This window comes from Dendrobium catenatum, unplaced genomic scaffold (genome assembly GCF_001605985.2).
Source record: "Dendrobium catenatum unplaced genomic scaffold, ASM160598v2 fragScaff_scaffold_659, whole genome shotgun sequence".
NCBI lineage: Eukaryota > Viridiplantae > Streptophyta > Magnoliopsida > Asparagales > Orchidaceae > Dendrobium > Dendrobium catenatum.
Window position 1 is genome coordinate 134,868 of NW_021319121.1, and position 17,700 is coordinate 152,567.

The following is a 17,700-nucleotide window of genomic DNA, read 5'->3' on the forward strand; positions in this document are numbered from 1 at the left end:
GAGTAAAATAAATGTAATAGTTAATTGATTTGAGTAGGGTTATTAGATACTTGAGATAGATAATTAGTGAATATTGGTTAGCTCTAATATTCTATAAACAGCCTTCATTTGAAGATTTAAATCCGCCGTGATTTGGAGTCGTCGATGAACTCAAATCTGTCATTTATGATTGCAGTCCTTTAGATAGTATAAACATTCAACCTTAGAAGAAAATTACAAGACATAATTGAATTAAAAAATAAATACAATTTACAGAAATAATGCAAACATTGAATTTAAGATAAGATGCACTACATACTTATCATAAACAAATTTAGGAAATATCATCAATGAAGGGAAATAGTTTTATAGTTTGTGTGGAATATGTTTGTGTCAATCAACCGGGTTGTACTGTTGTCTAATAGGAGGGCAAAGCTTCTTTTTCTTGGGTTTCGGGGCCTTGCACATAAAAGTTATAATTTCCTGTAGAAGCGCTGCAACATGGTAGAATGTAGCGCAATGGTGCTATGATGGTCACTTGGAGACAGAGAGTGGAGCTCTAAGGTGCTCCAAAACTCGGAGCAGCGGCACTGTAGGCTGTAGCGCTGTGCCAGGTTCGAAGACAAAGAGCGGAGAGTCACGACGCTCCAAACCTCTGTGCTGCCATGCTACTATTCTGGTTAAGTAATTTTTCTTCCCTCTTTTTTTTTTCACTTGAAGGATTGCATTTTTGGTGTATTGAAAAGTATATACTTATTTAAAAAAAAATGTGTAGAACGTAGAGAGAAGTGAAGAGAAAGAATGAAAGAATGTGAGAGAAATCTGTACAATTTCTCATAATTTTCATAGTTAATTACTTGGTATGATGTGGCTTTGCGATTTTTTTCTCGGTTTCAGATTTTTCACAATAAATCTTGGTTTTTTTGTTGTTGCTAATTTTCTTTTCTTCTTGTTTGATTGTATGATTTACTTCCCAACATGATTTAACATATGAATACTTGCATCATATAATATTGTATTTTGATTCAACTTTAGCTGTTTTATTCCTTCGTTTTATCTTACTTGGTTCTTAGTATTATAAGTAGAGGTTTGAGTTTTCTATAAAGATGGGGCAGCGCTTCTCTTGCTTGGGTTTTGGGGCATAGCACATAAAAGTTACATTTTTCTGCATAAGTGTTGTAGTATAGCATGGTAGAATGCAGCGCAACGGCATTAAAGTGTTCACTTGGAGATAGAGAGTGGAGCTCTACGGTGCTCCAAAGCTCAGAGCAGCGGCACTGTTGACTGCAATGCCATGTCAGATTCAAAGACAGAGAGTGGAGAGTCACAACGCTCCAAACCTCTGTGCTACTAGTCTGGTTAAGCAATTTTTCTTCTATTTTTTTTATTTCACTTAAAGGATTGCGTCCTTTGGTGTATTGAAAAGTTTATACTTAAAAAAAAAAGTGTAGAACATAGAGAGAAGTGAAGAGAGATAATGAAAGAGTGTGAGAGAATTATGTACAATTTCTCATAATTTTTCATAGTGAATTTGTTGGTATGATGTGACTCCAAATTTTTTCTTAGTTTCAGATTTTTCTACATTAAATCCTGATTTTTTTTTCTAATTTTCTTTTCTTTTTGTTTGATTGTGTGATTTACTTCCCAACATGATTTAACATATGCATACTTGCATCATATAATGTTGTATTTTGGTCCAACTTTAACTAATTTATTCCTTTGGTTTATCTTACTTGGTTCTTAGTATTATAAGTAGAGGTTTGAATTTTCTGTACAAAGATGAGGAAAATTGAATAAAGCTTTAAAATGTTTTCCTCCTAAAAATATATTCTCCCCCTCTTCCTTCCCTGCCTCAGTCTCTTCCAAGAAGCTCAAGAAGCTTCCTCCTTAAGAAGAAATTCCAACATACAAAATGGAGCTATGTACAAGAAAGGCTTCCAACGAGCAGGATATATTATTCTTTAAGATCACCAAATTAAATGCATCCATATTACTATCAATTATATGAGAGATTATTTTGTGCGAAATCTGAATGTATTCAAAGATGAATCCAGACGTGCCATATCACCAGATGCACTGGGCCCCAGTGATGTGGCATGCCCGAATTCGCTTCCGAACATGTTCGGATTCCGCACAGAATAATTTTCCCAATTATATACCCTCTTTCAAGTTGATCTTCCTTGTTCTGATGCAAAATAACCACATTCCCAGATCGTAAACGTTCATTAAACCTGCAACAATAACACCTTAAATAAATTAGAATGTAATAATATTTTAGTAGATTGTACTAGTTTTTAAAAAAAAAAAAAAAACTAATAAACTTGCTGCTAAAGGAAATAGTTTTTTCATCTATTTGCACAAATCCCAAAAAATATAATAGAAATTTACATATCTATCATTTAAATTTGTATACTATTTTAGTTTCTTAGTATATCAAAATATAAATATGAAAATATATATTTCGCTTCAAAAAAAATTAATATTAATTATATGTTTGACTCGTGATTAAAACATTTTGATGTTATATAAATAAATATTAAGATTTAAATATTATATATATAAATATATAAAAAATTAGGGGTGTCAATATTGGAAAAGCCGACCTTAACACGACATGGAAATTTCGGGTTCAGGTTAGAGTTTTCGGCCCGTTTCAAAAATCGGGTTGACCTGGAAACACATAAATGACCCGGATTGACCCGCTGACCGAGTTGCCCGCGTGACTGTCGGTGACTGTCACTGCCCGAGGGAAATCACGCGTCACCCCCGCTTTCCTGCGTTAGGCTGCCCGCCACATGACTGCGCCTGCCTGCTCCTGCCCCGCTTGCCCGTATCGTCGTGTGTTGTCGCGTGCTACGTCTAGGTCTCGAGGTCAGCGTCCAAGCCCGCGTGCGAGCGTGCTCAGCTTGCTGCGATTGCCCGCATGCCTGCGTCCAGGTCCAGGCATCCAGGCCACTGGCTTCCTGCCACCCACGTCCGACATCTCGCTTTCGGGTCGTGTCGGGTTGACCCAAACCTGAAGCGGGTCGGATTCGGGTCTAAAAAATCGACCCGTTTGTAAAAATGTGTCGGGTTCGGGTTGACCCGAATAGTGTCGGGGTTGACCCGAATAGTGTCGGGTCAATTTCGGGTTCGACTCGAACCTAACCAGTGACCCGAAATTGACACCCAATAAAAAATTATGTGATATGAATGTAAATCCCTAAAATGTTATAAATGTACAGACTGAAGTCATGAAAGTCCTTTTCGGCGAGGTATAATTTGAAGAGTTAAAGCTCTTTCTCCTACCTGTTGCCTGATGGATTCTTCGCCCCTCGAACTCCCCATTTTGGGGTATTTCATAACTTGAGCAGTGTGTTCAATGATTTCCCAGTTAGAATTTCATCCTACAGCATCCACTTTATTCAGTCAACAAGATCAGTTTATTGTCATGATTCTCTATAATGGATTAAAAAATCTACATGTGTAACATAAATGAGAACACCAAATACCTCATTCTTAAAAATTAAACCATAATCTTACAAATAACAAGCTTGTTAAGTATAATCACTTCTAGAACATAATTAAAATCTCTATTATATACAAAAACAACAACAACAAGCCTTTATCCCACTATGTGGGATCGACTACATGAATTCTTTTTCTCGATTGTATCTTATTAAGAATCAAATTCTCATTTAGATCTAATAAAGAAAGACAAAGTCTTTTCAAGTCTACCTCTATCTTTCTCAACATAGGTTAAATCTAATACATCTACTCTCCTAACTATGTCATCGGAAGGCCGCCATTTTATGTGACAAAACCAGCTAAGGTGACTCTCTCTAATCTTATCTGACACTAGAGCTACTCTAACCTTTTCATGTATATGCTCATTTCGTATATTGTCTCTAAGAGTAAAGTCACTCACCCACCTGAGCATCCTCATATCTGCTACACTTAACCTAATATTGTGCTTCTCTTTTAATGGCCACATTATGCGCCATAAAACATTGCAGGTCTAACCACCATCTTATAGAATTTTTCCTTAAATTTTAATGGTACTTTCTTAGTTTTCTATCACATAACAAGCCCGGTGGATTCCTCCACTTCATCCATCCAGCTTGAATTCTACTATTATATATATAAGAAATTTCATTTGTTCATTTGTTTGTAATTTTCATTTCTAATCAAGAAAGAAAAACAAACTATCTAAACCTTTATAATTAACAGTATCAAGTTAATAGCTTATATATAATTTTTCTTTTGAAATCATTTTTTTTTTTGAACATTTAGGTCAATGAAGGCCTAAATAAAACTCACACACATCATATACGTAAAACCTAAATCTAAGACCTTTTGATTGATAGTCAAAACTTTCGATCAACAGATTAAAGTGAGCTGCGTTTGAAATCAGCTTTGATTAATACCTTTAAAAAGGGATATTATTGCAACTAACCCCATATGATTACGATTCTGTGAAATCAAAGAGCCGACCCTACAAAGGGTTTATGGCCATCCCAATCGCTCTTCCTTTCAGCAAAGTTGGGCTAAGATAAGAACGACAAAGCTAATCTTTTTGGTCTTCAGTCCGGAGAAAGATTATATTGAGAAGCGTAAAGCGACTTCTATTTAAGCTGTAATCATATATACTCGCGAACCAGATATCATTGGAAATTATCTCCACCGAAAGTGTGGTGGGCCTTTATCTTATACAAAGAGTACTGGTTTGTAATGATGATTGTGAGAAAAGAGAGCAAGTAGATAAGTAGATTGATGATGAACAAATTTGGTGCAGCTCCAAAATGCACGAGCAAGCTTTTGTAACAGGCTATGGGATTTATAAATGGATATTTTAATTATTATTTTAACCTTCGTATTCCTAAAAATGTTAGTATTTATGAATGTATTATGAAAGAATATTATGTAAAGAATATTATGTTAGAATACTCAGTAATTGTGGGCTCCGAAAAATTCCAATTTTTTTTAGGGGTGTGTGATCCCGGGGGAATTTTCAGAAGGCATATTGGGTTTTTAGATAAGACACTACCCAGAGATTTCGCCCTCATTTGGTGAGGACTTTTTGATCTGAGTTCTGGTTTCCTATAGGCGCAAGCCCCTATAGTTAATTACCCCTCCCGATAGCGAGAGAGAACTTTCGATTAAGGCCGCCTTCTAATGAGTATTAGCAAAAACACAACAAAATGATAATAAAAGGGTAGCAAATCCGAATGATTCTCGCCGTCCGGTCTTCGCACATAATAATTTCTCCCTCTGATGATCTTGCTGGCTGCCAAACTGGAATGCCATGATTACAGTCATTTTTTGAACTGGACACTGAATTCCTTTGAAATTTCTTTCCCACTGGAGCCAAGGTGATCTGCCAGTACCTAAGGAGTTGCCAATGTTCCAGTTAGATGTAAAACGAGTATAACTTTTTTTTTCTTCTATAATGACTTGTTTTAAATAGCTCACCAAACCAATAATTCAGCACCAAAAAAAACTAAAAAAACACTTTTGATTAACACATTGATGATGACTTCACCAACTAGGCGCAAAGTTCATAGACATCCAACTCCTAATACTTCCTCCATGACCACGCAAGCAGCAAAGCAACCTTAAATTTATAACTAAGTCAAGCCTCGAAAGAGCACAAGCATCTAAGAGACAAGTGCACTCTTTCCACTTTGCTATTTTATATTATAATCAGGATCTAGTGGAGAATTTGGAAAGTGGAATTGAGAAAAGGTTCAGTGCGGCTGTTGTGGCCGTCACTTTTTTTTAATCTCGACTATTTTTAGCTCGTTAAACAGTGGAATACGTACAGAAAAGAGAGAGCTCCTCAGATCAACTATGTGAAAAGTTATGATGGACAAGCATACAGGTAGAGCTCTAGATATTGAACCCGACCCGAAAATTTCAGGTTTGGGTTTACCCGAATCCGAACCAGGTCGGATTTGGGTCTAGAAAACCGACCCGTTTGAAAAACCGGTCGAATTCGGGTTGACCCGGGAATGACCCAGAATGACACATAAACCGGTTTGCCCGTGTCCGGAGTCAGTCCGCGTCCCGCATCCTGCATCCCGCGTCTGCCCGCATTCCGCGTCAGTCCGCATCCTGCGTTCGGCGTCTGCCCGCGTCCGGCGTCTGCCCGCGTCGCACGTCAGTCCATGTCCCGCGTCCGGCGTCAGTTCGGGTCCCCCGTCAATCCGCGTCTCGCGTCAGTCCCGCATCCTGCGTCAGTCTGCGGGTCGGGTTGACCTGAACCCGAAGCGGGTCTGGTTCGGGTCTAGAAAATCAACACGGCGTCCGGCAAGGCGGCAACTGTAGTGGGCAGGCAGCAAGTATTTTTGACTTATGAGTTTTTATTTTTATGTTTTTATTTTTATTTTTTGTGGGGATTCGTTGAATGAATTTATGATTCGTCTAGATGCCCAAACTTTTCTCTGGTTGAATTGAAGCATGCTTTTCTTTATATGGTTAGGGGCAATGATAAATTGATAATTACGTAAGCAGTTTCTTGATCTTTCTTAGCGAAACGTGGGAGTTCAATAATGAGTGGATGATGAGCAACTTTCATGTTAATGTATGGAGGTGAATTACAATTGGATGCAAATTTTAAGCCAATGTATTATGAGGATAGAAATCATCATCTGCAAGGGCCAAAAAACATCAACTTAAAGCAACTTAAGTTAAGGATTATGAGAGCACTCAAGTATGATGCATCTAAGTTTTCTATGAACTTAGTTTGTCCAGCGCCTTTGGGCAATGAGTTTTTTGATACACATGTTGAAGATGGCAAGGTGTGTGAAGTTTTGTTATGCTATGTTGTTGTGGAATTTCTCTTCATGTATGTCGAAGTTTAAGAGATAAGTTTGATGGGAGATAATATTGATCCATGAAATTTCCAAATATATAATTCTTTGAGCCAACGTGAAAGAGTTGATGTGCTTATTGATATTTCAAGGCTCCAACCAAAAGAAGATCCTATTGAACAGCAAGTTCCATATAACACAGTTAATTGTCAAACATATTAATTTTTCATTGATTAATAAATAAAGATGAATGGATTTGAATGTAGTGATATACTGATATTGAGAATCAACAGAGGCAAGAAGATCCTGGCCCTTCAAAATAATCAATCACTTATGTTGATTATGATTACAATACTATGAGTAGTGGGTCCAACAAGCAACATGTTGATGATGCAAATGATCTTTTATAAGATTTTAATGATGGAGACGCAATAGTTAATGAAGATATTCGTAATGTCATTCAAAATTTCTCCTCGAGATCAGTTGGCATTGAGGATGTAATGATGGCCAATAATAACTATGCCAACACTTATAATCTACACAACAGTGGGATCAGGATGTTGAGTTTGAGTATGCCTCTAACGGGGTTGTAGTAGAGGATGAATTCTCAATTTCTCACGAATTAATCGAAGGAATGTGCTTCATACAAGTCTTATTTACAATTTGTCGTTCAAGGATGATCAATTAAAAATAATATTCAGTATGTTGTTATTGCATCAAATAGAAATAAATTTACGGTTGTATGTGCAAAGCATGATTGCTCGGTGTCTCATTGCCTTTGTTGGTTGCATTCCACTCTTAGTAAATGTTTAGGCAGCATATGAAAAATCTCATCTATCAAGCACCAATATCGATGTGCCACTCCAATTCTTAAAACTAGGCATAATCAGTGCAATTCGCAGTTTATAAATTTCGACATACTACCCATCATTAGAAAACAGATGGACATGAGACTCAGGGAAATAATAGGTCGAATGAAAGCTAAGTTCAACATAAAAATTTCCCACATAAGGTTTGAGATGCTCGGTGGAAGGCTATGAAGATAATTTTTAATAATTGGGAGGAGTCCTACCAAATTCTTAATTTGTTCATGAATGTTGTTGCCTCTGTTATACCACAAACAGTGTATACAATTCATCTAATAATGATCGAATTATTCATAAATCTCTTCTCCTGTAATTTTCACTAAGTACATGTTTTCAAAATTTAAAAAACGGGGCTTCAAAATACTTCATTTTCCTAACTATAGGCATAACATAGCTGGATAATTAGCCTTTTTTAAAGAAAGGGGACATGATTATTATTTTTTATTATATATATATATATATATATATCTCCTGCAGTTGGATTACTCACTAACTTTTCCTTCACCCACTTTTCGTCACCCAATCATCAGCTGCGTGCACCTCCAAGCTCCCATCCTCACGTCCCTAGTTTCCCTTACTCCAACTTTATTGTTGGTTTTGCTTGGGAAAAAATCTGGGATCCTGAAACCAGAAACCGGGTACAATAACTCTCTCAGCGCTCAGATATAGGCGTGACATTCAAGCTGCAAGAAAGAAAGGAACAAAAGAAGAAAATTTTTGTTTAGGAGAGATGGGCCTCAGACACGTCCGACGCCTCGTTTTCATCATGAATTTGCTCTTCTCATCAGGTAAGTCCTCCAAAGCTTCGCCATTAAGCCTTGGTAGTTTTCTGAACTCATTACCTTGAAGCTCCACGAGGTTGCAATTGTGCGGAACCATTCGACCGTTGCAGATTGCAGACGGCGGAGACAGCAGGCGGCGGACTCAAAGCTGTCGCCGCCGTTCAATGCAAAGCAGCATCCGCCATCCAATAAAAAAAAACTCTGGATCCACGTGAAAATAACTGAGGACGTAACTTTTTGTTATTAGCCAGTGCGTCAAACGTCGGCGCCAAATAATTTCTTCTATTTCTTAAGCAACTAATGTTCAAGTCGAAGCGTGGAAGAGTTCTTTTTCTCCCTTCTCGAGCAAATTTTCTCAACCTTTAAGGCAAATCTTACTAAACTACAATATTTTCTTTCTGCCAATGTTCTTCTCCTTTCCCTTCCCTTCAAGTATGGTAATGGCAGCAGAGAAACCTTTCAAAATCATTTAGCAGAGCTTGGCCTGGCTGATCGATTTTCTCAGTAGAATTGACCTAGTCAAGTGCTTCAACGTGGCAGGAAATTTGGCTAAAGAACCAGAAGATTCAAGTCGTTACATATCTACCGCTATGCCTCAACACGATATTGTCACCCCAATTCCAACAGTTCCGGCCATCAATCCATCAAACCCAACTGCAAGTACAAGGCCGACATATAATCCAACACCTACAGATTCGAATCCTTCAACTCCAATGATAACTCCATCAACAATGAATCCAAGCATGGGGATGCCCTCAACATCATTAGGACTGAGCTGGTGCATTGCAAGCCAGTCAGCTTCAGAAACTCCACTGCAGGTTGCCCTGGATTTTGCCTGCGGCTATGGTGGCGCAGATTGTTCACAAATTCAGCCTGGCGGAAGCTGCTTCAACCCAGATACAGTACGAAATCACGCATCCTATGCATTCAACGACTACTATCTAAAGAACCCAATACCTACAAGCTGTGATTTTGGGGGAACCGCAATAATCACAAATATTGATCCAAGTAAGTTTTTTCAAGTATCCTTGTTATAAATATGATTTTGAATGAGAAATGTATCCACCAGATGAATACTAAATTTTAAAAAATAAAAAGCTTCTGACAGTCAAAACTGTTTGAGCGAAGAAATCCAGACATTCAAACTTCAAATTTTACACAATACAATTTAGTTAAACACCCTACTTTTTTTTTTTTAATTCCTTTGCTGCTGCAATACTCCATGTTTCAACAAAGCTGTTACAACTTCAAATGCCTGCTTTCAATTAGGGGTGTTAATTTCGGGTCACGGATCGGATTTGAGTCGAACCTAAAACTAACCCGGCACTGCTCGATCTGACTCGAAGCCGACCCGTTTTTGCAACGGGTCAGTTTCCTGGATTAGAAGATATAATTTTCCTACACAATACGTAATGTTCAAACTAGTTTCCATAGTATCAAAATGTAAAAGGGAAAGCATTGATGCAGATTGTCATGAAACATAGGTTCTAACTTTCTTTAGTATAGAATACAATATCATTGTAATTAGGAAGCACTTTAATGGCTACTGATATTGCAAATAACGGTTGCAACTCCTGAGACCTTCAAACTCTTAACCTATATCATTTAAGAAGTTCACCATATTTACCAATTGGCCTGCACAAAAAGTTGAAGTTTCCATTGTATACAAAATGAACATATTTATGCATACCGGTTATGTACAAAATTAAACCATCCTGGTATATTTTTTCCATTTGGGATAATTTTTTTACTATTTTTTAAAGTAACTTTTTAGTATAAAAAATTTCTTCAACTAAGGTTTCGTTTGGAACAATTTTTTTAATGTTTTCTAAAGCAAGTTTTTAGTATAAAGCTAGTTCAAGAAATTTTTATAGTTGAAATTTTTTTATATTTTTTTAGTCCAAGAAGTTTTTATACTAAAAAAATTGTTTTAAGAAATAGTAAGAAAATTGTCCCAAATGAAGCTTAAATTTTTGTACTAGAAAACTATTTTAGAAATCAGAAAGAAAGCTGTCCTAAACTTCTAAATACTCTGAATGCAAGAATAAAACATGAACTAAATCTGATGGGTTATTTGTTCTCCCTTTGATTCAGGTACTTCAACCTGTCAATATCCCTCAACAAGGTAAATTTTCAATTTATAATCAAACATCCATACTCTTGAGATGAATATTTACTTTACTTATAGGCACTAATTCAAGATTTAAAAAAAGAGTCTGTGATGCCTCCGTACAGTACAAGCTATTCTGTTCTCAACACAACAAACCCATCTGGATCAATAGTCTTCGGATCATCTCCACCAGATTCCTCTGGCAGGGATCCCATGTTAGGAACTTTACAACTAGGCCTCACTTTTTTGGGCATAATAATGTCAGTGAGTTGATGATGAGCTACATGAACTTGGAAAGACTTGTTTGATGACTATGGTTCACTCGTGCAACAACAGATAGTACAAAGATGGCCAAAGAAAATGGTCGTCAACAATGACACATAGTTACATAAATCCAGTACTTCATCAATATACAGTTTCTTAGAAGAATATAGCATTATTTTCTCCTCCTTTTGGCTACTAGTTTTCTTTTTTAGTGTTAAGCAATTACGTTAAGAGTCATTTTGTTCCAGGATTGAAAACTTGAAGTGAACATATTGGGCATTTTGAGATATTTTGAAATTTTCACAATATAATATCATTACGTTTTGATTCATTTAGCCTGAAATCAGAATGCCTTGGGGGACAGAAGGCCCTTACCTCCTCTATAACGTCACATAAACCAAGGACAAGAAGGTACAAGATTCACCAAGTCCAGCGGGCAATTCTAATGCATTTGATATTGCTAAAGCCGTCCATGATGATTTGGTTCAGGCTGATGTAGCGTTGTATATATGGGCACTTTTAGTTGACCACCGTGGCACCCCAACCATTTGGAAGAATGAAAACCGGCAAATCTCCGCAAAAGTCGTGCAGATAAAGATTTGTGAGTATTCCAATTGAAACAAAAAAAATATTAAGCAGATGGAAAGGTAAATATGAGTTGAGAGATGGTCAGTCCTTTTCTAAAACATACCTTGGAAAATTAATGTCTGTTTGTTGAACAAGCAACGAAAGTTTCATGACAAATGAATAACATCCCATTGAGCATCGCCTTATGAGATAAATAATCCAGGTATTACTACTAAATTTGTTGTTTTTTTTTTAAATCTTCCAACCACATCTAAGAAGTTTTGATTAACCTCTATTTTGGAACCACAATGACATTAAATTGTGCTTAGGCTAGTGCCAGTTTACTTGATCAATAAAACTAAAAAGGGGTATTTATCACGCCACTGATTTGGATGGTGGAAACTTGTCTTTCCAAGAGAAACAAGAGATGATACACATTTGGAAGTTTATGAGAGGAGGAGAGAAAGTATTATGGCATAGTTACTCTGATTCTACGATAAGACAAGAATTAACTTTAGTGATTATGTGTGTGACTCAAGCATCTAACCCCTAATCAATCATATTGAGATGATATTTATAGTGATTTTTAGCACATTGGCTCATAGCTTCTTGAATATTAAGCCTATTGGAGCTAGGAAAGTTGTGGGCGATAAATCATGCAACATTTTAGTGAAGGTATTGAAGGGACAATGAGCATTGCATGTGTCAGTGTAAGAAGGAATGTTGGATTCAGAGCCTTGGTTAAGTTGAATCATGTGGCAACATAACAAAGTAAGTTGGAAATTGATGGTACAATTGCATTGGAGCAAAGTTAATTGCAAAAACAAGAAACAAATGTGGGCTTGCTGACATGTAGGGGTCATTTAGGAGTGGTAGGCGAACTAGCAAAGGTGTGTGCTCTATACTATGACAATTAATGTGTGGTATGGGACACATGAGTGTACTCAGGTAGCAATGCATTACAATAAATATAAGTATTCATTATGCAGCTCAATGTAGGGGATTTAGTGGGATCTTCAATAAATGCTAAGGAAAATTGAGTTAGAGGCAAGCTAGGCCCGCATCAGTGGGGTTAGTTCATGAATTCTTTTTCTAAATTGTATCTTCTTAAAATTCAAATTCACATTTAAATCTAATAAAAAAAGATCATTTCTAATACTTTTTAACTAAGTATTTTTTGATATAACTCTACCTTTCTTAACATAGTCCGGATCTAATACATCTACTCTCCTAATAGAGTCATTGGAAGGCTGATATTTTATATGAACAAATCATCTAAGGCAACTCTCTCTAATCTTATTTGCCACTGCAGTTACTCCAACCTTTTCGATTAGGATGATAGGTGTCACCAACTAAATTAGCACCTTATAGGTCTCCTCGTTTGTTTGATCTAATTCATTACTATGTGGGCATAAAATAGATGATAAGATTTGGGGACAAGTCAATGGAGCAATGTTGCGACAACAATGTAGGTGGGCATAAAGTTAGAGAATAGAATCTCACTCGAATGAACAAGGAGGAAAAGTTGACATAACGAGTAGAGAAAAAAATTAAAATCTAAAGGAATTTGGGAGGAGGAAAATCCATCTCATTTATCGATGAGGTGCAAGTGGAAGAGCAATAGAACATGCAGGTGGCAACTATAGCACCAGAGAAAATGAAATGGAGGTGACGGTGATGGCTAAGACTCGATGTGATCAAATAGAATTAGGCTTTATAGCTTGAGGTTATTTATTTATAAAAAAATGTTATCATTATATATTAATCCTCATGACATCTGTACTAAATTTTATATTTTAATCCTCTTGCAAAATTTCAGATTATGGAGGACTTCTAATTATTGTTTGGAGTGAATTAAATGTGTTTTCTGATTTTGCATTAAAAAAGGCTAATTTTAACCAAAAATAATAGTTGAAAAACTATAAATTACAATCTTCTAGTGTGTTTCATCATGCCTCTCATCCAAGTTTGTATGAGCAGGGGCGGAATTAGACATTTTTATTAGTGGTGACACAAATTAATGATTTTCAAATTACTCTTGATGTGTATTTAAAATTTTAATAAGTAAAATAGTTAGAAAAATATAATTATACACTGAACTTTTTTTAAAAAAAATTGAACTACTCAAAGTTTATTTTCTACTGTTTCTTCCACCCTTCAATCGATTATATCTGATATGTGCATTTAGTCGCTCTCAATTCATGCTACTTATAGCATTAAAATCTACTATTTAATAGCACCTCATAATTTCTCACTTCCTAATAATTTATAATAAAATTCATGTGATTATTCAAAAATGTAATTAATTATCAATATTGATGTTTGAAGTTATAGGTCTATAGTTCTCCGAGTCATCTCTAATTTATTTATTTGGTCAATTAAAATTAATAATATTGATTTTGTTAACTTAAAATTTTATATTCTATGTTTATATATATATATAGCCTTAGCTTTTAACATCAGTAAAAGTCCTGAATCAAGATGGCATGGACGGTGTAGGTGAGCTCAGCCGAAAGATGAGAGTAAAGGACTGAGAGCAGAGAATTTTAATCATGAGTGTGAATTGATTGTTATAGAAGGTGCAGGAGATGGAGGTGCGCTTTCAAAGGCTCATAATGATCTAACTTATATTAAAATACTCATATATAATATATTCCCTTTTCCTCAAAACACTCGTCACCTGTTCTCCTCTGCTCACACCGCCAAGCTGATCTTGGTGCCGACCTCCATCATGCGCAATTGACGCTACCGCCCGAGAAGCCAAGCCCCTTTATCACTGATAGCCTTCACTGCAAGCCCAAACCATTTCAACTGACTGTGCTATTTGTCTGGCTCTCCTTCAATTTCTGGAGGGCTAATGGGGGCACATGCTCCCAATGGCCCCCCAGCATGGCTCCACCCCTGTGTATGAGTATAACAACCCTACATTCTTAGGTATAATTATTTTCCTTCTTAATCCTTCAACACAATTTTTTTCTACCCATCAAATGGTACATTTTCCATTCTTGTTGTATATGTCTAAACAAAACTAATCCTTCATAGTTCTTCACATAAAACATTATTGACCTAACTAAAATTTTATAAAATTTATCAAGAAGTCTCCATGATAGGCTTTTATTGTATAATATTCATAAGAAACTTTTCCATTTTAACCAATCAATATTAGCTCTAAAATTTATATCTCCATCCATATTTTCATTCTTCTATATAAGAGAACAATGATACTTAAATATATCTTTCATGTATATCATTTTATCCTCTAATAATATTAATTGATAATTGTTAATAACATGCCTATAAAAACAACATATAAAATACTCACTTTTTATTCAATTTATTCTACGTTATTTTTCTCCAATGCTCTAATTTTTCACTTGTTCCATCAAGTATCTCATCGATTATACTTGATATATGCAAAAATCACCTCTGTGAATATCTTTTATAAACATCTCTATAACCAATACCAAAAGATATAGACTTGATATCAATTCTTGAAGTAATCCTATTATAATTTGAAAGTTTTTGTTCACTTCACAACTTTTTATAATATTAATCAATGACCTATCATATATATATATATATATGTAAACACACCTTTGACACATACATTTTTTTCCTTAATATTTAATGCCACCAAATCTTTTATCATGGTATTTGATCATATGGTTTATCGATATCAATAAAAATCTATAAAGATCATTTATCTTCTTTTTATACTTTTCATCAATTGCCTTAATCTTTTTATTATGAAATCAAATTATTTTTTAATTGAATTAATTGTTCCAAGTTTATGTTCCTTTATTCTCTTCCATAGCTTCATTATATAACTCATTAATTTGACTCATTTATAGATAGCATAATATTAAACATCTCTTTGTTCTTAATTATTGACAAAATGATTATTCTCTAGTCATTTGATAATCACTTAGTTATCATAATTTCATTAAAAGAACTTGTTGGTCAAACCACTATAATATCTTCCATAATTCTCCAAATCATAATAGTTATCTCATATGAACCAAAGGCTTTACATATATACATCTTTTTCGGAGAATCCATTTCACTTTTTGGATCAATGCTATTTTATTCATTATGTTTTTATAAAATATTTTTTTCTTAAAACTCTCATTTAGTAATTTCTTAGAGTTGCATCTCTATCTTTCCTTGATATATACATCTTTAACAAATATCTTATTATCTTTGCTTTAAATGCATTTAACATGATCAAAAACTCTAGATCTGTTAGCCATTGTCATATTTACTTTATATATCTTTTTTTTCTTCCTTTTTAGTATAAAGTCTATTGTATAAATCATAAAAAATTATAACTTTGTATTTGCTTACTGACTTTTTGCAAGATTATTAGTTTTCTTATAATCATTATAAAATTTAGTAGTGTTCAAATTCTACCCTTCTTTAAAAATGCATTTTTTAAATAATATTTTGTATCTCCTCAATCATCACAAAAGTCTCCTTATTAGTTATGATCCATTTTACACTCTCCTAAAACTTATTTAACAATCTTATCGATAGAAATAGTCATCTTATTCACATTAAGTTTGGCTCGACTAAAGAATTCTAATTTATTTCTCTCATTGATCTATCTCGAAAGATAAGAATTTCTCATATTTCTAATTCCAACACCTTATTCTAAGTCACATCCAATAAATAGTCATCTTAGTTCATTTATCTCTACTATTTTCAACACCTTATCCAATACTATCTCAACCTCATTTTAAACTTCTCAACATATAATTACTTATAACATTCCCCAATATCCTTTTATATTTCCTCTTTCTAATTAATTTATTGTAAACAAATAAAATTATTATTCTTCTTCTTTCGTTAAATCCAAACAAATCAATAGTTAGGAACCTTAAGGGTCACTAGTAGTATATTAGAAACTTGACTAATCTTTCACTTCCAATGAGGCTAATACTCTCTTGAGCATCTTATCGCAGCTGAAAAACCACTTCTACTCAACAAGAACAGTCCATCAGCAGGCTTAACCCCAAATCAAAGGTTTCCCATTCAGCAACTCCTACAAACAACTTTTACAACAAAAGCTCCTCACCGGAACTTGCAAACAACAAGAAAATTACAAAATGAAACCTAAATAAGGAATAAGTTTCTAATCCAGAAAAAAAAAAACTCTATATTTTATCTTCCAGGCATGAGGAGTTGGCTAAACATATTTGGATAGTCTTCCCTTTGGAGACTAAATCCACGATTTGTCTGTGGGAATTAACTTCAATCGCCATCGTACAAAAGATAATCTAATATTGTTAAATCTAGCAATTAAGTTGATTTGATCTGGTCAATTATCACTTGAGTTGATCTCATCCAGAACCAAACTGAAACAACTTGAAAATTCAGCTCTATTAACAACCAACATATAAGCATTAAAGAGTTTAGGAGGAACTCATCATACTCACACGTAAGGAACGGAAAAAATACCTAAAAGCAGGTCGCCGCGCATTTGCTTCCACCAAACCTCCGCCGTCGCCCAAACTGACTCTCAAATCACCAATCAATCCATCAACTGAAGTAAATTAAGAATAAATCTGAAGTCTATCCATTCCCGATTAAAGGAGAATGAAACACAGAAGGACTGGGAAGATGACCTCCCGTCTAGGGTCAAGTGACCGAACGCATAGATGAGTCCGGATATTAATAAAATATTATTTTAAAATTAGCGCAACTAAAGCGCAACTAAAACGCAACTAAAGTGCAACTAAAGCGCAACTAAAGCGCAACCAAAGCGCAAGTCAAAAAGCGCAAGCTGACGCAGCAAATTTTTATTGGATGTCCGAACTTATTTTTCTCATCCGGTCACCTGACCCAATAATTTGTCCGTCTGGGGCGAAGCCCATGGAGATGCGGAGCCGATAGTAAAAGTCAACTTCCCGGCGAAGACCAGAAGTGTGAGCACATGGCACATCATGAGATGGGCAAATTATTACATCCGGTGTTCGGATTCATCCAGATATCAATTTAGGCGCATCATATCACCCAAATACATTAGAGTTCGGTGTACTCCAATGTATTTGGGTGACGTGCCGAGTCTGAATTGGATGTCCGGACGTCCGATCAGTGATCGGACGTAATGATTGCAAATAAATACATTCCCGAGTTTAACGCAGAAAATGCAAATTTGAAAAAATCATGAAACCTAGTCCAATTAAAATGATTTCACTAATGTATATTATTGATTGCAAATAAATACGTTCCTCATAATTGAAAAACGTTGATGCAGTAAAGTCGACATGAATTGTCTAGAACAAATTTTATGTTGAAAGTTGAAATAGCCTTTTGTTATGAGAGTTATCTTCAATAGATCA

At 35.3% G+C, this 17,700-nt stretch overlaps 1 protein-coding gene and 1 long non-coding RNA gene across 4 annotated transcripts; one reads left to right on the forward strand and one right to left on the reverse strand.

Moving 5' to 3' along the window:
- Nucleotides 1-1,773: 1,773 nt before the first annotated feature.
- Nucleotides 1,774-16,999, reverse strand: LOC110093793. Of its 3 annotated transcripts, XR_003701019.1 has the most exons (4): nt 16,817-16,999; nt 11,168-11,364; nt 5,214-5,345; nt 1,774-2,210 (listed from the first exon to the last, which is right to left on the reverse strand). It is a non-coding gene; the product is annotated as an uncharacterized LOC110093793 (long non-coding RNA). The 3 variants fall into 3 exon arrangements; XR_002302750.2 differs by lacking the exon at nt 1,774-2,210 and having other exon boundaries at nt 5,123-5,345; XR_002302749.2 differs by lacking the exons at nt 1,774-2,210; nt 5,214-5,345 and having other exon boundaries at nt 10,579-11,364.
- On the forward strand, nt 8,264-11,123 carry LOC110093792 (major pollen allergen Ole e 10-like). The gene is made up of 3 exons (XM_028695575.1): nt 8,264-8,424; nt 8,959-9,426; nt 10,513-11,123. Exons 1-3 carry the CDS (start codon nt 8,367-8,369, stop codon nt 10,545-10,547), a joined length of 561 nt encoding a protein of 186 aa, XP_028551408.1. The 5' UTR covers nt 8,264-8,366; the 3' UTR covers nt 10,548-11,123.
- Nucleotides 17,000-17,700: the final 701 nt, after the last annotated feature.